The following is a 17,488-nucleotide window of genomic DNA, read 5'->3' on the forward strand; positions in this document are numbered from 1 at the left end:
TCTAGGCCTTGTACTTATAAATAGTCAGTTAAATGAGTTTAATCCCCCAAATCTTAAATACATTTTAAGAAGTAAAGGACAATTCCAGTGTCTGCCATTTGGTTGACCATTTAAATTAATGCACATACAAATGAATACATGCACAAATCTATTTTTAAGCCTGACAATCATAATATGAGATTTTGATTTGCTATAGTTAATCATTAATATCAGCACAGATTGTTTTCAGGAAGCACTGGATCCTTTTGGAATCTGAACTCACAAGCTGATTAGCTTATCTTAACTCACAAGCTGATCTGATTAGCACTCCAGAATTATAAATCAATTTATTTTATTCTCTCTAAGGTGCCACAATCACAGAAGGTAAGACCTTTCTTATAGTTTTTTACATCTGAATAATATTTTTTGATAGATATTCAATAAAATAATAGATTGATTGACAGTCTGGACAGATGACTCATGAGCTAGAGTGTAAAGTTAGTGGGTCAGGAAGGAACTGTCACTGACATTGCCAACTAACTTATCTTCGGTTCTAAGCAATGCCAAAGATCTATATAGATCACAGAGTACTATATTATTTGCAAAGCACAATGCTGTTTAGCAAATTTAACATATTAAAAAAACCTTTCAGAAATATCAACCCTATTTAACATTTTATCACTTCTTTTTAGGTATGAAGGATTCAGTCTTTCATAAGAGGAGAGCCAGCATTACTGGATTACTTTTTGCTTTGTCTGTGTTCATTTTGAAATGTGAGAGCGGTAAAGTTCTGGTTTATCCTGTGGATGGCAGTCACTGGATTAACATGAAGGTACTGCTGGAGGAGCTGCACTCTAAGGGTCATGACATCACCGTGATCCGACCAAGTTCAAGCTTATACATCACAGAACACCCAGATATGTACACATCCATTGTAATTGAGGATGGCATTGACAATATAAGTAACTTTTTTGAAGAATACTTAAATAAGACAATGGCAGTCCAGAGAGGTGAGGCTTCTGTCCTGACCTTCTTAAAAATCCAGATGGGTTTTCTATCGATGATCTCGAATGCACATCTGCTGTCATGCAATATTGTGAGCAGAATCATTGAAGATAAAGAGCTGATCAAAAGGCTACAGGATGAACGATATGACCTTGTGCTCACGGATCCAGCCATGGCGGGAGGTGTTGTCTTGGCCCATTACCTGAAGCTGCCCTTGGTTCTGAATGTGCGTTGGATTACCAGTGGTGAGGGTCATTTCGCCATCGCACCTTCACCACTGTCCTACATACCTGTACCAGGCACTGGCTTCTCAGACAAAATGTCTTTCCTTCAAAGAGTTAAGAACAGCATTTTCAGTATGATTATTCTGTTCCAGGACAGGTTTATGGTGGGGCCACATTACAAAGCACTGTGCAAGAAGTACTTTAACAAAGATTGTGACATTGTGAGTCTCCTTCAGGAGGCTGATATTTGGCTCATGAGGCTTGATTTCGTGTTCGAGTTCCCCAGACCCACCATGCCGAATGTTGCCTACATAGGAGGGTTTCAGTGCAAACCCTCACAGCCCCTATCTGAGGATTTGGAGTCTTTTGTGCAGAGTTCAGGGGAACATGGCTTCATCATTATGTCACTGGGAACACTGGTGAATAGTCTTCCAGTTGACACAGCAGACAAAATTGCTGCGGTGTTTGCGAAACTACCGCAGAAGGTCATATGGAGGCATCTAGGACCTAGCCCTTCCACACTGGGCAATAACACACTGCTGGTGAAGTGGATGCCACAGAATGACCTCCTGGCACACTCAAAGATCAAAGCTTTTGTAGCTCATGGAGGCACCAATGGAGTCCAGGAAGCCATTTACCACGGAGTGCCCGTCCTTGGCATTCCCCTGTTCTTTGATCAGTCTGACAACCTTATGCGGATCCAAGCCAAAGGAGCAGCTATCATTCTTGAGCTGTCTCAGCTGAACGGTCACACTTTCAAACAGACATTAATGAAGCTTCTCACTGACAACTCCTACAGTACCAACATGCAGCGACTCTCCAGCCTACACAGGGACCAGCCCATGAAACCTCTAGAAACGGCTGTCTTCTGGATCGAGTACGTTATGAGGAACAAGGGAGCTACCCACCTGCGCACCCAGTCCTACAGGATGCCTTGGTACTCATACCATTCCGCTGATGTGCTTCTGTTCCTGTTTGGTATAGCAGCTGTGCTGATGTTCACTACAGGGACATTCATAAGATACGTTTGCCATAGAGCCTGTGGTAAAAGAAAAATGAAAAATGAGTGATTTACCCTATTTACCACTATTACAGGTGCAGGTAGCTCAAAATAAGCATGACAAAATAAGCATGACATTGGAGCAATCATGTTTCTCCATTAAAAACACTTTTTAGTCTTTAGAAAATCAATTTCACCATGTTTAATTCATAACTGGAAAACTAGCCCATAAACTGTATACGATTTCATATTCATATTTCACACTGGAGTTTGGCCTTTATTAAATGTTTATGTCATATCTACTTTTCCTTATTTTTTTTCTTTTATTGAAGCACTGTTATTACTCTTTGTGGATGCTGAAATATATTGTAATGATGGACACCACAGCGCTGATTATAATTCTCCTTATTATCACAAATAGCAAGCATATCAGACTAGAACTACTGCTCCAGTGGAAATGAGACAGACTCCTCTTCAGCCTCTTTCCCTTCCTCCCAATCCCTAGGGACTGTTGCACACCAAACAGCCTTGCCAACTCATCAGCACCATATGACAAGTTCAAGTTCAAGTTCAAGTTTGGTTTATTTGTCACGCACATAGTCATACACAGTATAACTTGCAGTGAAATGGTTTGAGAGTGCTCTGTCCAAACTGAGGAAACAAACAGGGGTGCATAGAGAAATAAAATAAATAAATTATATATATATATATATATATAACAATGTATGACAATATATGTATAATATGTATATATACACAAGTACAATGTATATATGGATATGTGGATATGTGTGTATGTACACAATGTACAATTCCATTTGACAAATTTACAGATTTACAGTCACATGGTGGTGGTGGTGGTCCCCACAGTTTATCAGTTTCCCTGATTCAGAGCCAGAATGGCCTGTGGGAAGAAGCTTCTCTTCAGTCTCTCTCTATTGGTCTTCAGGGAGTGAAAGATATATTACTGAAATCACAACAAAATTAATAGAACTATGTGTGACATTTTGGAGGCAGCTATTGTTACTGTATTTATTGAACCTCCACATTTTAAAACTGATACTGGTTTATTGAGTAACAGTTATATAATACAGACTAGTTTTTCCATGTTACATCATGGAAAAATGTGGAGATGGTTTGATAGTTAGGGGTCTTACTTTCAGTGAAGAATTGTATTGGTTTAACTGCTTTTTTGTAGACCTAGTGTCTGAATAGGGCAGGACCATGGAGCTATGCCTTTAGATGTTTGTTTCCAGTAAATGTGGTCATTTCATACATTTATAGCATTACACTTTTATCCAAAGCAATTTACAATTATGACTGAGTGCAACTTGCACAATTGATGGTTGAGGGCCTTGTTCAGGGGCCCAACAGTAGCAACATGGCAGTGGTGGGGCTTGAACCAGCAACCTTCTGATTACAAGTCAAGAACATTAACCACTGAGCTACTACTAATATGCATATCGTTAATTAGTAATAAATTAAAAAAAAATCCCCACTAGCCTACCGGGCAGTCTTTTTCCTTCAAGCTCAGGTCCTCTGCCAGAAGTCTGGGAGCCTGAGAGACCTGCGTAATATCTTAGCTGTTCCCAGATATTTGTTTAACAGAGCATAATTGTTTTTTATACCTTTACTCTTTGTGTAAAATGTAGAAGACAGTAAAACTAAACATAAATAAATATGTAAATACATAAAATATTTACTGTAGTAAAGATGTTAAGTTTGGGACAGAGTTTCTTTATGAGCATATATATATGGAGAATAGCTCAGACAGACTATCTATACAGATTGCAAAGTTTGTCTAGAATTTCTCACTAGTTTGTCATCTGCAATCACTCAGATTGTTGAATATTTGGAATTATGTCTCTAAGCAATATTTGTCAATTGCACCAGTGGCTGAGGCACAAAGATCTAATGTGAATTGTGAGAGTATCAGAGAGAAACTATGAGACACTACCCTGAGCAGAGTGATCTGAGACGTGCGGCTGGGAAACACTAAATCATAACAGTACATTTGCGGCACCCTACCAGTGCACTGACACAGTGAATAACAGAACGGGTAAGACTAAGAGGCAGGTATCAGCTACATAACCATTCTTTTCCACAAAAATGAAAAATAGGTCTGCAGTATTTCAGTAGAAAATCTTATATAAAACCCCCAGAGACTACAAACAACAGGCTCATGCCTTGGATCTACTAAATTGCCTTCTATATTTCAAAACATAACACACAGCAGATGTTGATGTAGGTATAGACCCTTCAATAGCACTTTTAGGACAGAAAGAGTATACTCAGATTTAACCCCAAAGGCCATTAAATGCCCCCATGACCATGTTCTGTGGGGAAGAAAATAATCTTAATCTTTTTTAGTGTAAACAGGGTTGCGGAGCAGAAGAAGGTGATGGAGGTATATTAGGCTCATGTGTTTAATGTGAGGTGCATGTTTCTGGAGCAAAGTGTAATTTTAATGATGAGAAACTTGCATTTAAACAACTACAATGAGCAGAGGTAATGGCACTGCTAATGTGTAGTGGTGGGAAAACCTCATGCAGTGTACTAATTCAAAACACAACCGTTCCTGGACCCTGGATTTAAAATTAATAGCATATGTACTTCAAAAGTTTAGTTTAACCTTTACAGTTGTTTCTTAGGTCAGTGTTGGCACTGTTGTAGGAACACAGGAGAATGTGGCAGCATTTAGATAAATGTCATTACATTATAAGGTTTTCTTATTTTTGTTTGTGTGTGTGTGTTTGTGTGTGTGTGTGGGTGGGTGGGTGTGTGTGTTTGTGTGTGTGGGTGGGTGGGTGGGTGGGTGTGTTTGTGTGTAACAAAACTGTACATTTAGTTAGATAGTAAATTACTTAACACATGTTCAACAAGAGACATACATCTTCATTACACTTCATTTACCTACAAAATAATTTGTCTGTTTTGTACCATTCACAAGATGGACTGTATTGTTTACTGACCAGTAATGAGGAAATAGAATCAACAGCATATGCTATAAATGGATGTCCTAGTTTTAAAGGAATGGATTGCGGTGTGTAGCAATTCTGAGTCCTGGAGAGGAACATGGTGAGCATTTCCAGGGTGTCGTGTGCCTCTCTGCTTTCCTTTATTTAGTTAAATGTAATGCTCAAAGCTGTGTGTTTAACTGTGGAGTTGTGCGTATTTTGACACCCTCCCCACCTCTTTTCCCTGCTTAGTCGGCCCTTTTTCTGTTGTACATGTTTGTGTAAGGGGCTGCCTGTAAGGGGTCGCACAGGCCCCCAGCCACTCAGGGGGAGGCTGTGTGCTGCCAACTAGCAATCAACAGGATGTCCTTGTTTTTTGTTTTCATGATTACTTCTGATTCACTTCCAATCCCATTCTGTCCTTTGGGGTGCACACTTTAACCTCATCAGTCTTCCAAGCAGCTATATCAGCCTTCAGTCTTCAGTCTTCTGCAGTTATATCACGTCTCACCTCTTTTAATGAGCTTCACTCTAATAATGAGTTATATATCATTAACATTAGCATTTGACACTGTTTCCCATTCACTTCATCTTAATCAGATTGTCTTCACCCCATTGGACCATTCCCAACAGAAAACAATACAGTTTCTTTAAACCTAAATGGGGTTGTCTGTCCTCATTCACCCACAGTGGTCCCCAGCAGTCAATTCTTGGCCATCAAACTCACAAGTACTAAAACCACAATTGTCAAAATCTCTCCCCCTAATATTATTATAACTTACATAACAGCTTCTCACTCCTCCACTGCAGGAAGTCTCAGTATCATTTTTGGTCCCTCACTTTTATTTGAGTTTCATTTAAATTCATTCTCAGCAACATTCCCAGACGTCACCCCTCACTCTACCAGTCCAGTGCTCAGATTCTTGTTCTTGCTCTGGTTGCTTCCACTGTAATCCCTTTGACTACTGCAATCATTTTGAGAATTTTCTCCAAACTATTAAAAACACTGCAGTTACTTCAGAATTCTGCTGTACACATCATTGCCCGCACCCAATACCTTGACCATATCACACCTTTTTGCAAACATCTTCAGTGACTCTTCAAGGCTTGTATAGACTATAAGGTTCTCCTTCAGTGGCTCTTCATGGACTGGCCCTCACAAAGTATGGCCCGTGGCTTAAGAGGTCCTGGAGCAGAGTGTGGCTACGATGGTGGAGAGGCTGTGTTGTGTGTGTGCTTTTTGGTTTGGTTTTCCCCCTTTTTCCAACCTACTAAACTTGTCATGGTTTTGGACATTGGTTGTTCTTTTAATGGCTATATAAACCAGTGTTACACTTTGACATATTTAAAGTATCAGTTGCCTGTGCCAATGGGTGTAGAATACATTCTTTCAGTTTTGGTAGTCTCAGGCACCTCCTCAGAATATGTGTAATGGGGTTACAAGTTGCACTTGGGAAAAGTAAAGTCAAACAACTTCTAATGTACAATTCAATATCAACAATTATAGTCTCTTTATGTGTATAAAATGCTATTATTTGTATCCTTATGATGTGACATACTGGATTTTGATTTTGTTATGAACATTTTAAAGTGTGTGTGTGTGTGTGTGTGTGTGTGTGTGTGTGTGTGTGTGTGTTGGGGTGGAGGGTACAGGAGAGTTCTCCACATTGCCCTCTCTGTGGTCCACTAACACTTGGCACCTCTTGTAGAACTGTTGTCATGGCTGCACAGACTGGCGTTCCTCCTCAGCCGTGGAAGATCCAGCTGCAGTGCTCAGGCCTGCTGGACAGACTGTAGTCTTCCTCCCACATCCTCTGTCCTAGAGCTTGGCTAGACAATTCCAGATTAGGTCATGGATAAAGGTACTGGGGTGTCTGAATTATACATATTTAACCCCTTCACACTTACTCTGGCCTGTGGTGTGCTGTTCACTTTATATTCTAAGCCATTTCTACACTTTCATATATATTTTTTTAACCAATACTATGTGACTACAGTTAAAGCCTTAAAATCTTGATATTTTTAGAGGCAATTTAAAAGTGATGTAATTCGGTAGTAGATTTTGTTGTTGTTGTTGTTGTTGACTGCTGTCTGCAAAACAAATTGCCCTTCAGGGACAATAGAGATAATCTAATATAATTTAATATAGAGTGATTTCTTTATGTTTTGATTGGTACTATTTTATTTCTAAAATGTGAATTACATTTTTAATTTCTGAGTGTTTTGTTTGTTTGTTTCCATGGTAATAAAACTGTATAAAACCACTATGTTCTATGCCCCATCTTTGCACTTTCAGACAGTTAAATTGTTGTGAGTTGGCCAAACCTGGTGTCATAACGCCAGATCCCAGTATAGACTACAATACCCAGCAGCCCGATCGTCACCCACTCAATGACGCGACCAATCGGAGGCATCCAATCAGATCTGTGTCGCCAGAGTATTGAACTCACCTGTATCTCTTGATTACAAGTGTATATAAGAATGTTTCAGACTCACAGTCTTTGCGTAGTATTGTTGACAGTTTATCTTAAAGCATACCAAGTGTCCTTTTTTTTTTTTTTTTTTTTTTTTTTTTTTTTTTTTTTTTTTTTTTTTTTTTGCGTGCCTTTCTGTGTATCGTACCCTGTTCTGATATTTCTGGTTTTTTTTTTTTTTTTTTGCCTACCCCTTTTGGGTTTTCTGCCTGGTTCTTTTTGTCGTTACTCTATACTATATACTAGTTATTTCTCTACATTTTGGATTGCCCCTTTATGTACCTTGGATTATTCCCCTATCACTGTACAATTAATAAATCACCTCCTTTTTCATATCTGCAAGCATCTGGTTTTGCCCGATCCCTCACACCTGGATTATTTTCATGTTGATTTTACACTGAATATTTTGAAATGGGTGATATGTATACATTAAAGATCATGCAGCCCTACCATTTGTGTATCTTAGAGGCATGGCTGGAGCTTCCATGTCCTTCATCTCCTATTCATCATAACGAGCGTGAAGCAGAATAAGTCATGGAACAAAAGTACAACATACTAGTATTCTTAGACCTGTCAAAGCTTGGATTACACCAGAAAGCAAACTGGGCTTTAAGAAAACTCCTTCTGCTTTGTGCAGTGAGCATTTTCACTGAGCTAATGAGTGAGAGGGAGTCACACTTAAAGATCATGAAAGTGCCAGTGTTTCCCCATTGTCTCCTCCCCACATAACACCAGATACCTTTAGTGGGTTCTTATATTAGTCAGCTCCCACTAGAAATGACATTTGTCAAATAGAATTGTTTTCCTAGATTTTTTTTCACCTGGTATATTCAGAACAGGCTATTTCAGCCCTAACTGTTCCGTATGAATCATCAAATTGGCTTTTGCTGTAAATGGTGGTATTAGAAGACTTCTGTGGAGTTTTTACTCAGGCAACCATACAAAATAAGGTCTAAGTATGTGGAAGGGAACTCAGGTACTGGATTCTCCTCCTCTGAGGAACAGGGTTGGACAAGGCTTTGGGTCGGAGTGATACAATCAATCCAGGGTCAGAAATATAAGCGCTTTCCTTTACAAACTCTCATGGCAACTATCATGACTGTTCCTGGGCTGTAAGGAAATTTTCCTTACAATGTTTAGGTGACCCGTTGCATTTATCTGCCATACTAATGACAAAAGTACCAATCATATTTTCCCTCGGCGAAAGAGGAGCAAGTTGACATCACAGATGTCCCAGAAAAGGACCCAACAACCTTGAAATGGGAGTTCAATAACATTCATAGAAATCAAAATTTGGACCAAAGTGAATTCTTCAATCTAGTTCTCATTTTTGAGATCTCTTGAGGTCCATCTACAGGTGCACAGGGCTCAGCTCGATGCTCTATCATAATACTCACATCACTCTCACTTTTTCAACGCTTAAAATATACTATAGTGAAAGAGCACACAGACTCATTCACTGTGCAAAATGATGGAATTCTAATATATTTAGTGTACAATGAAATGATGGACATCCCTTTGAGAATCTTAGCTGTGGAATGGGATAGATACACACTGACCAGTTTCCCAAATCACTGTGGCCTGAATATTATATAAAATGAGACCAGTGTTACAAAGTTTACCATTTTATGGTCTAGCTTTAAAATTCTACAAAGATTCATGCTTTTGTCTTCTCTCATCACGCACTGCCTGAGACACTATCAAGATAAAATGCATCTTCAAAAAATTCAGCAAAAACTTTTTTTCTCTTTCGCTACAGTGTTCTCCACCGAAAACCGATGAAGATCACAAATATATAGAGGACACAAAAGAGCATTTTTTTTTACTCTTTTTCTGTCATGCGTTTTTGTTGATCCAGCAGTTGCAGTCCCTGCTGTGGGTCAGTTGCTGTGTGGCACAGCCATTGTGGTGGAATGTTTCTTTTCAAACATAACCGAGTTATTAAAACAGCTAAATTTCTCTGACCCCCCCCGCGCTCTTTTGTGCATTTCCTAAAGGAGCCGAATAAGGGGTTCAGGACAATGTTATTAACACTTTAGCCTGTACTGTCTGAAAATGTTTGCAAAAGTATGGCACTCTTAAGCGCATAAACCTTAACTTAAGCAAGCCTAGACGTGTAGCCCGTGAAAGGAAGGCCTTTGAGAGATCTTATTTTACATCCCAACCTTGGGGTCTATCAGAACAAGTTACAACTTAGAAGCTTGTACAGATGATTTTCACTTTGATGACATAATGTAATTCTACAAATAAACTTTTAAGATATTTTACCTTTAGTAGATACAACTTTGCACATTTTGTTTTAATAATCGTAAGTGTGATTTTACACCATGATTAAGTTACAAACTAATGTTCTGAAGGCATCACTGGCTGCTATAGACAAGGATTGTTTTCAAGAAAATTTGTAGAATGAGAATACGAATTCACATTTGTGATTCACATTTGAATCACATATGATCACGTTGACAGGGGAAAATCTATTTCATATCCTTATTCTGAAATTCTGGAAATAGTAGTATTTTCCATTTATCTCTTCTACTGAAAATGTAAAGAGTTTTTTGGCAATATTTGAAACAAATATAAAAATGTAAAGAAATGTAAATGCTTCAAATATAAAGAAAAAAGGTGCTGTTGCATTGAATCGTTTTCTGGAACTTAAACATTTATTTCTTTAACTAGGTGAATACAAATTAATTCGTGATTTAATCATATATGTTCAACAGGTGGTGACACAAATGTTCTCCTTTATCTCACAGCTGACTGCATATTCTGAAAAGTGGCTTGTCTGTTAATGTAAGCAAAATTTAGACTTCATTAAATGATTGATAGAAGTGCATGTGGAAATGTGATGTTCTGAAATTAAATAAAACTTTCACAAGACTGCGCATTTTAATCTATAAATTTGATTTTAATCTAATTATATAACGTGGGTAGATTCTTACAAAAATACTTTATATGTAGATTCATGTAGGTCTGTTTAAATATCTGCTTTTCCAATCGCATGCGTAATGAACAAAGTTGTAAAAACAGTCAGAGGCTATGTTCTCTTTTGCTGACTCCATAAATTTGACCTAGATTATAGACTGTAACTGCCAGAGTCAGTACCATTACTAAAATAATTTACTAAATGATTTGCTCACATCTCAGACCAGTCCGACATTGTTGTACTGTAAGTCTAGCCAGGAGAACTATAGGTGCCTGACAGGTCAACACTGCTGAGTAAATACATTTTTGTCCATGGCTTGACTTGAACAGTGCACATTTTCTTCAGACTTTTTAATAACTCCTACAGGTTAAGTTATGGCAGACAGTCGCTAAGCTGGAGACACTAGAGGAACAGATGGAGACAAGGTCAGGATCCCCTGGGCCAGACCAGCAAATTGGGATACGATGGCCAAGAAGACTCCGTCAAGGTACAGTGTGGCTCCAATAGCTCGAAATAGTTTCAGGTTAAAAGCCAAACTTTTCTAAAAGTTTTTTTGTACTATAATTTGTAAAATTACTGTAATCAAGCCATTTTTCCACAGTTTTTCAAAATTTTTGAGCTTTCCATTGAGGACAAGAGAGAGGAACAATTCAGCTTGTACAGCAAAGCTGTCAAAAAGTAAAACATGGCAGTGGGTTCTCTATAAATAAAGTGAACCCACACATGTAAGGGTTGTCCAATGTTTGATATGTTTGCCTGTGTTTGAGCCTATCTTCAACCAACCAGTCCTCCACTAGAAAAATCATAACTAAAACCAAACAGTTAATTTACCTCAGTGTTCTACAGATTTGGACTATGAATAATACTCCAAAATACATAAACAATCCACGCTGCTGACTTGGAATATGAAAGTGGAGAATGTAAATGTTTTTTTCATAATTTCAGTAGCTTTCTTTTACATGTTTTTCTTGTAAATATATCAGGCAAAGCAATATATAAAGTCTTTGAGTTTGGGTGAGAAGGTACACTGGGTGAAAATGTCACAGTGTTCCATAGAACGTGAAGTTATGGGTCAGTCCTATCCTCCTAACGACTTGGACGTTGCACAAGAGGCGAATAACCTCTGCAGGGGCTGTAGATACTGTCACTACTTGGACAGGCCTGAACCCCCGTGAGACTGACTGCCTTGGCGGAGAGTGAGCGGACAGCATGGCTGGCCAGGTGCACGGCTGAGTCCAGCCTCCCTGCTGCTGTGCACATGGCTTGGCTAGCTCTCTCCTCATTTTGGTGTCATTGTACGCTGCATTATGAATGCACTTTTTTTCATTTGGGTAAAAATAACAGCATTTATTATTACAGATGTGTAAGACAAATAAGCTAACACATTATGCTTATACCCCACTTCCTTTGAAAGAACATTTGCACTTGGTAATTGAGTTCCTGATAAAACTTCATAACAGCACAGAGGAAATGAGAAACAAGGCCTGTGACTCAGTTTTTTACAGACCAGACCAAACAGGCATCTTTCTACACACACACACACACACACACACACACACACACACACACACACACACACACACACACACAGCTGTGCAACCTTTCATCAGTTAAAGGCCAACTAAAATTCCAAGAAGGCATACTGATACAAACTCATGTAGCCCATAATCCCTAAACGACTCTTTTCCTTAAGATGAACTGTTTATGATTTATTAATATTCTCAGTCTATGACGGATACCTTATCTTATGTGGACTCAATTTATTGATATATTCACACAAGCAAAGTGAATCTAATTCCTCTAAGTAAAACGGGATCTGGTTTGATTTACTCTAATAGCAATGAATCTAAGAATCCATGAGTGATTTAGGCAGTATACTGTAGAATGCTACACATCAAAACACTGTAGACCACGAAAACAATTACACGTCACACTACAGGGGTGTAAATGTTTAAGACTTTACAGTAAGATTTCCAGACAGAACAGTATAAGAATACATTCCCATTTAATGGAGCTTCAACCGCATATTTTGTTAATGAAAAAGTGCTGTTGAATCTCCATTAATGAAGCGCTTCCTGTTCTAAAGAGATATGCACCAGTTGACTTTACTAAACTCTTTAATGTTTAATGGTTGTAGTGCATAAGTTCATTATACTTAAATTCTTATACTTGGCAGTGATTATAAGGTGGCAGAGCTTTGAGTGGGAAACATTTACATCTTCTTTTGCAAAGAGGATCTCATGACTGCAAATTCACATACATGAAGTTGTATGAAAGAAAGCAGACGCGAACAGTGTTGGCAGTCGTAAACTCTCTGGCGTATCCACGGGAACCGCAGGCTCGAACGAGTCGTGCACGCTGAACCGGAGTAAAAGCGTTCGTGGGCTTTAAATTGGTAGAAACCCAAACGGAGTGCAAGTGAGCAGTCGGCAGGGGGTTGTGAAATAGGTGTGGTGTGTGTACGAATAAGTGGGTGTGTGCCTCTGGCAGGGTGCCCGACGCACCGTGATGATATCGTTTTCTGTCATCTTATAACACCAGCTTCCAGCAACTACTTTCTCTAAGCATATCTGAGTCAAATCCTCCAAAGCGTGGGTAAAAGTTTTTGTTGACATGTTGATATTTATTAAAATGACAGTATCTAAAAAAAAACCCAGAAAGAAATGTTCAAGTTCAAGTTCAAGTTTGGTTTATTTGTCACATACATAGTCATACACAGTATAACTCGCAGTGAAATGGTTTGAGAGTGCTCTGACCAAACTGAGGGGAAAAAAGCAGGGTGCATAGAGAAATATATATTTTATATATGTACAAAAATATATTAACAATATATGTACAATATATGTATATTATGATTATATACACAATGTACAATGTATATATGGATATGTATATATGTATGTACAAAATGTACAGTTCCATCTTACAATTGAACATATTTACAGTTACATGTTACATGGTGGTGGTGGTCCCCACAGTTTATCAGTTGCCCTGATTCAGGGCCCGAATGGCCTGTGGGAAGAAGCTCCTCTTCAGTCTCTCTGTCTTGGTCTTCAGGGAGCGAAAGTTATTCCCTAACTTCAACAGAGAGAAGAGCCTATTGTTGGGATGGGTGGGGTCCTTCACAATCCTCCTGGCCTTGGTCTGGCACTGCTTGTAATAGATGGTCTGCAGGTCAGGAAGTTCCGTATGAGTGATACGCTCTGCTGAACGCACCACCCTTTGGATGTCCTGCTTGGTACTGTTCCCAAACCAGACTGTGATGTTCCCCGTGAGGATGCTCTCAATAGTGCAGATGTAGAAGTTCCGCAGTACCTTGGAGGGCAGTCTGAAGTCTCTTAGGCGTCTGAGGTGGTAAAGACGCTGACGAGCCTTTTTTGCCAGGGAGTTGGTATGGCGGGACCAGGACAGGTCCTGCGAGATGTGAACACCAAGGTACCTGAAACTATCTACTCTCTCCTCCGTGGTTCCACTGATCCTCACAGTGCCGCTCCTGCTTATTGCTGCAATCCACGATCAGCTCCTTTGTCTTACTGACGTTTAGGAGGAGATTATTTTCCTGGCACCAGTTTTCCAGGTGTTTAATCTCCTCCAGGTAGGCCCTCTCATTGTTGTCCGAGAACAGGCCCATGATGACGGTGTCGTCAGCAAACTTGACAATGATGGTGGAGCTGGAAGTGGCTGTGCAGTCGTAGGTGTACAGTGAGTAGAGCAGGGGGCTTAGGACACAACCCTGAGGCACTCCAGTGCTGAGGGTGAGGGTGGATGAGACACAGTTGCCCACCTGTACTAATTGTGGTCTGTCTGTTAGGAAGTTGGAGATCCAGTCGCACAGGGATGTATGCAGTCCTAGATCCTCCAACTTAGTAGTGAGTAGGGAGGGGATGATAGTCTTAAATGCTGAATTGTAGTCGACAAACAGCATTTTAACATAATTACCCCTACCTTTGTCCAGGTGGGTCAGTGTGGTGTGGAGCAGATGTGCAATTGTGGAGCGGTTGTGGCGGTATGCAAACTGCAGTGGGTCCATGGAAGCTGGCAGTTTCAAGCCTTTTGTTTTTCTTAATAAAGTGCTGCCTTATTTCTTCCCACTCGCGTCTTGCTCCTATGCCAAAACTTTCAAGAAAAACAAACAAACAAAACTTTTCATTAAAACCACTTAAAGAATGATAACAGTAAAAATATTGAAATCATTAAATAGTTAACATTATTACATTTATTTATCTATTTAAATATATACATTTAAAAGTATTTATTTTCAAATACTCTTTGGCAGATGTTTTGACCCTCTTGGACCTTGACAGCCATGCTGAAACGGTGAGCAGGATCACAGTCTGAGAAACATGCTAATGATACTGACTGTGTTAGAAAAACGCTTCAGGTGGAGAAGTTACTGCAGATGGAGGTGAGGTCATTCTTTCCAGCTACCCATGCAGGATGATTCTGAATAAATTGAAGTCACGCAGATTTGAAAATGTATCTAGAGACAACAGAGATCAACAATGCATTAAACAATGATTCATGACTTTCAAAATGACTGAAACAACAAAAATAAATCATAAAGAGAGGACACAATGCCAAAAAGCCAATTCAGAAAAGATGTTCACTTTCTCTCTACACACTAAAGCCATTGGAGTACATTCTCACTCCTGATGATCCAGAATTCCTTTTATTCTGTTCTCAGTCATATAGGGACATAACACTGACACTGGTGTTAAATCTTTGTGTGGCTCAAAAAAGAACATCCCTTTATCCAAAAGGAACAGGAAAGCATATTTATGTTGAGTTTCAAACTCTAGAGTTTGGAATTTAGATCTGGATTTGTCTACCAAATGGGATAATATGCTGGGTGCCACATGCAACTAAAGGAGACAGGACTGAGCCAGGACCTGGTGTGGTTCTTGGTCTGGCAGAAAAAGCTGGTGGGCCAGCAAGATTCAGGTTCTGCCATGATAACCTTTCATCACTCTGTCATTGCGGCACACTGTAAAGACAGACTGTTCGAAGTTCCTCTGACCCCACTGTATGAATTCAGGGATATAGGCCAGGGGAAAGTCTGAATTACTTTTTGAAATTGGGAAATGGATTGAACAGATAGAACAGCCCTTTTGCACAAAGGATTATACCATGCACATGGGTGGTGCTGACCTGCTCAACACCATGTGCATGATCAGTATGTCAAGAAATGTCGGTAACTAATTTACTGCTGCACAGTGGCTTGGTGGTTTGCATATTTGTCTCTCAGTGCTAGGGTCTCTGGTTCATGTCCTCATCTGGGTGGATCTTCCATGTTCTTCTATGTCCATGTGGGTTTCCTCCCACAGTCCAAAAACACACCTTTTAACAAACTGTGTTCAGGAAAATTTGTATGAAAAAATAACCTTGTAGATATTTGCGTTTGCATTTACATTTTGTAGCATTTAGATGACACTTACAATTATGTCTGAATACAACTTTGCAATTGAGGGTTAAGGGCCTTGTTCAGGGGCCCAACACTGGTAACTTGATACACTTCATCTATTTCAACAAACAAACTTAAAACTCCATAAGCCATACTCTGTCCTGACTATTGTGATTTACAAGCTATTTCCCCAGTGAGTATTCAAATCTAGTTTTTTTTTAAATGTACAGACATGTTGTACCCATTTAAATGGTTCGCAGGCAGTACATATAAAATCACTGGTAGAAATGTAGGTACAAATGGGTTAACATTGCATCAGTGTTAGTACTGTGACATCAAATGAATTAACTTATTCGTTATAATTTCTGAATATCCCGACTGTGGGATCAGGGCGTTTTCATAACCTAATACTTTTTTCCAATAAAGATTGCCTATTAGCAGCACAATCCAAGTCTTATCTATGTCTGGAAATCCCATATGTTCAGCATGCATTTATTTTTGTTACACTACTTCTCATTCAGATATGGGCGCTTGGACTTCAGGCTGTTGGCAGCAACTCACTGGTACATATGCCGTACATTACTGCATAACCTTTGAAGTATTATTGAAGATAATTTTACTAAGCTTTTGAAATGCTTTGTAGATTTCTCTGTTAGAAGAAAATGTGTTACACAGTGCTCAAGTGGAATATATTAAGCAGTCCAAGGCTTGGTTTTTATTTGGCACAGTAGGAGAGTAATTTAGTCCAAGACTCAGGTGAGAGGGAGACAGGGGAGATCAGAGGCAAAGGAGATCAGCGGTAGGGGAGATCAGTGGTAGGGGATATTGGAGACAGGGGAGATTAGAGGCAGGGGAGGCAGGAGGGGAGATCAGAGGTGCCTCCGCTCCTGCATGTCTGGCTGAACTGACAAGCAGCTGTATTTTTTTTATTCGGTTAATTTTTTGGCATTTAGTAATGACATGCTGAAACAGGGAGAAGCTTAAAGTATTCATAAATTTCCATAAGAACAAGAATTGCAGTAATACACTAGTGCATATGCCAAATATTACAGCATAATACAACTAATTTCTAAGTATTATTGAAGTATCAAAGCATTCTACAACAGATAAGTTCTTTAAACATTTGAAAAGCTTTTTTTTTTAGTTTGTCTTGGGGCATTCAGAATAAGATTGTTCTAATTCTAATGGATATAATTTCCAACCTAGTTGTAATGAAAACATGCAAATTTATCACAGCATTAAATTAGAACTTTATAGTAGGTGCTTGCAATGTCTTATGTTACTGCAAAGTTTAGCCTGCTGTCTAATTACATTACAGTGTCTGTATAAAGTAGCTTCCTGAAAATGCCTCACTCACTGCTATAAACTCATTGCTATAAACTGGCACCAAGTCATGCTTGTTTAGCCTTCATGATATCTCACCTAATTTTCATCTTGGTCATAACTGGTCAATGCTTCATTCTTTCTTCAATATTTTCCCAGTTTTTTTATTTTTTGCCATCACCCATTTCCAAACAGCTGTAAT

The 17,488-nt window shown here is 39.1% G+C and overlaps 1 protein-coding gene across 1 annotated transcript; it reads left to right on the plus strand.

The window, feature by feature from the left end:
• Positions 1 to 281: 281 nt before the first annotated feature.
• On the plus strand, positions 282 to 2,278 carry ugt5d1 (UDP glucuronosyltransferase 5 family, polypeptide D1). The gene is made up of 2 exons (XM_027000918.3): positions 282 to 363; positions 672 to 2,278. Exon 2 carries the CDS (start codon positions 674 to 676, stop codon positions 2,276 to 2,278), a length of 1,605 nt encoding a protein of 534 aa, XP_026856719.3. The 5' UTR covers positions 282 to 363; positions 672 to 673.
• Positions 2,279 to 17,488: the final 15,210 nt, after the last annotated feature.

Source organism: Electrophorus electricus, chromosome 19 (assembly GCF_041902795.1).
Source record: "Electrophorus electricus isolate QZ-2024a chromosome 19, ASM4190279v1, whole genome shotgun sequence".
In the NCBI taxonomy this organism is placed as follows: Eukaryota; Metazoa; Chordata; class Actinopteri; order Gymnotiformes; family Gymnotidae; genus Electrophorus; species Electrophorus electricus.

Bases quoted from the DNA above. Each gene is read 5' to 3' on its own strand.
- ugt5d1 (XM_027000918.3), top strand. From the start codon at position 674: ATGAAGGATTCAGTCTTTCATAAGAGGAGAGCCAGCATTACTGGATTA.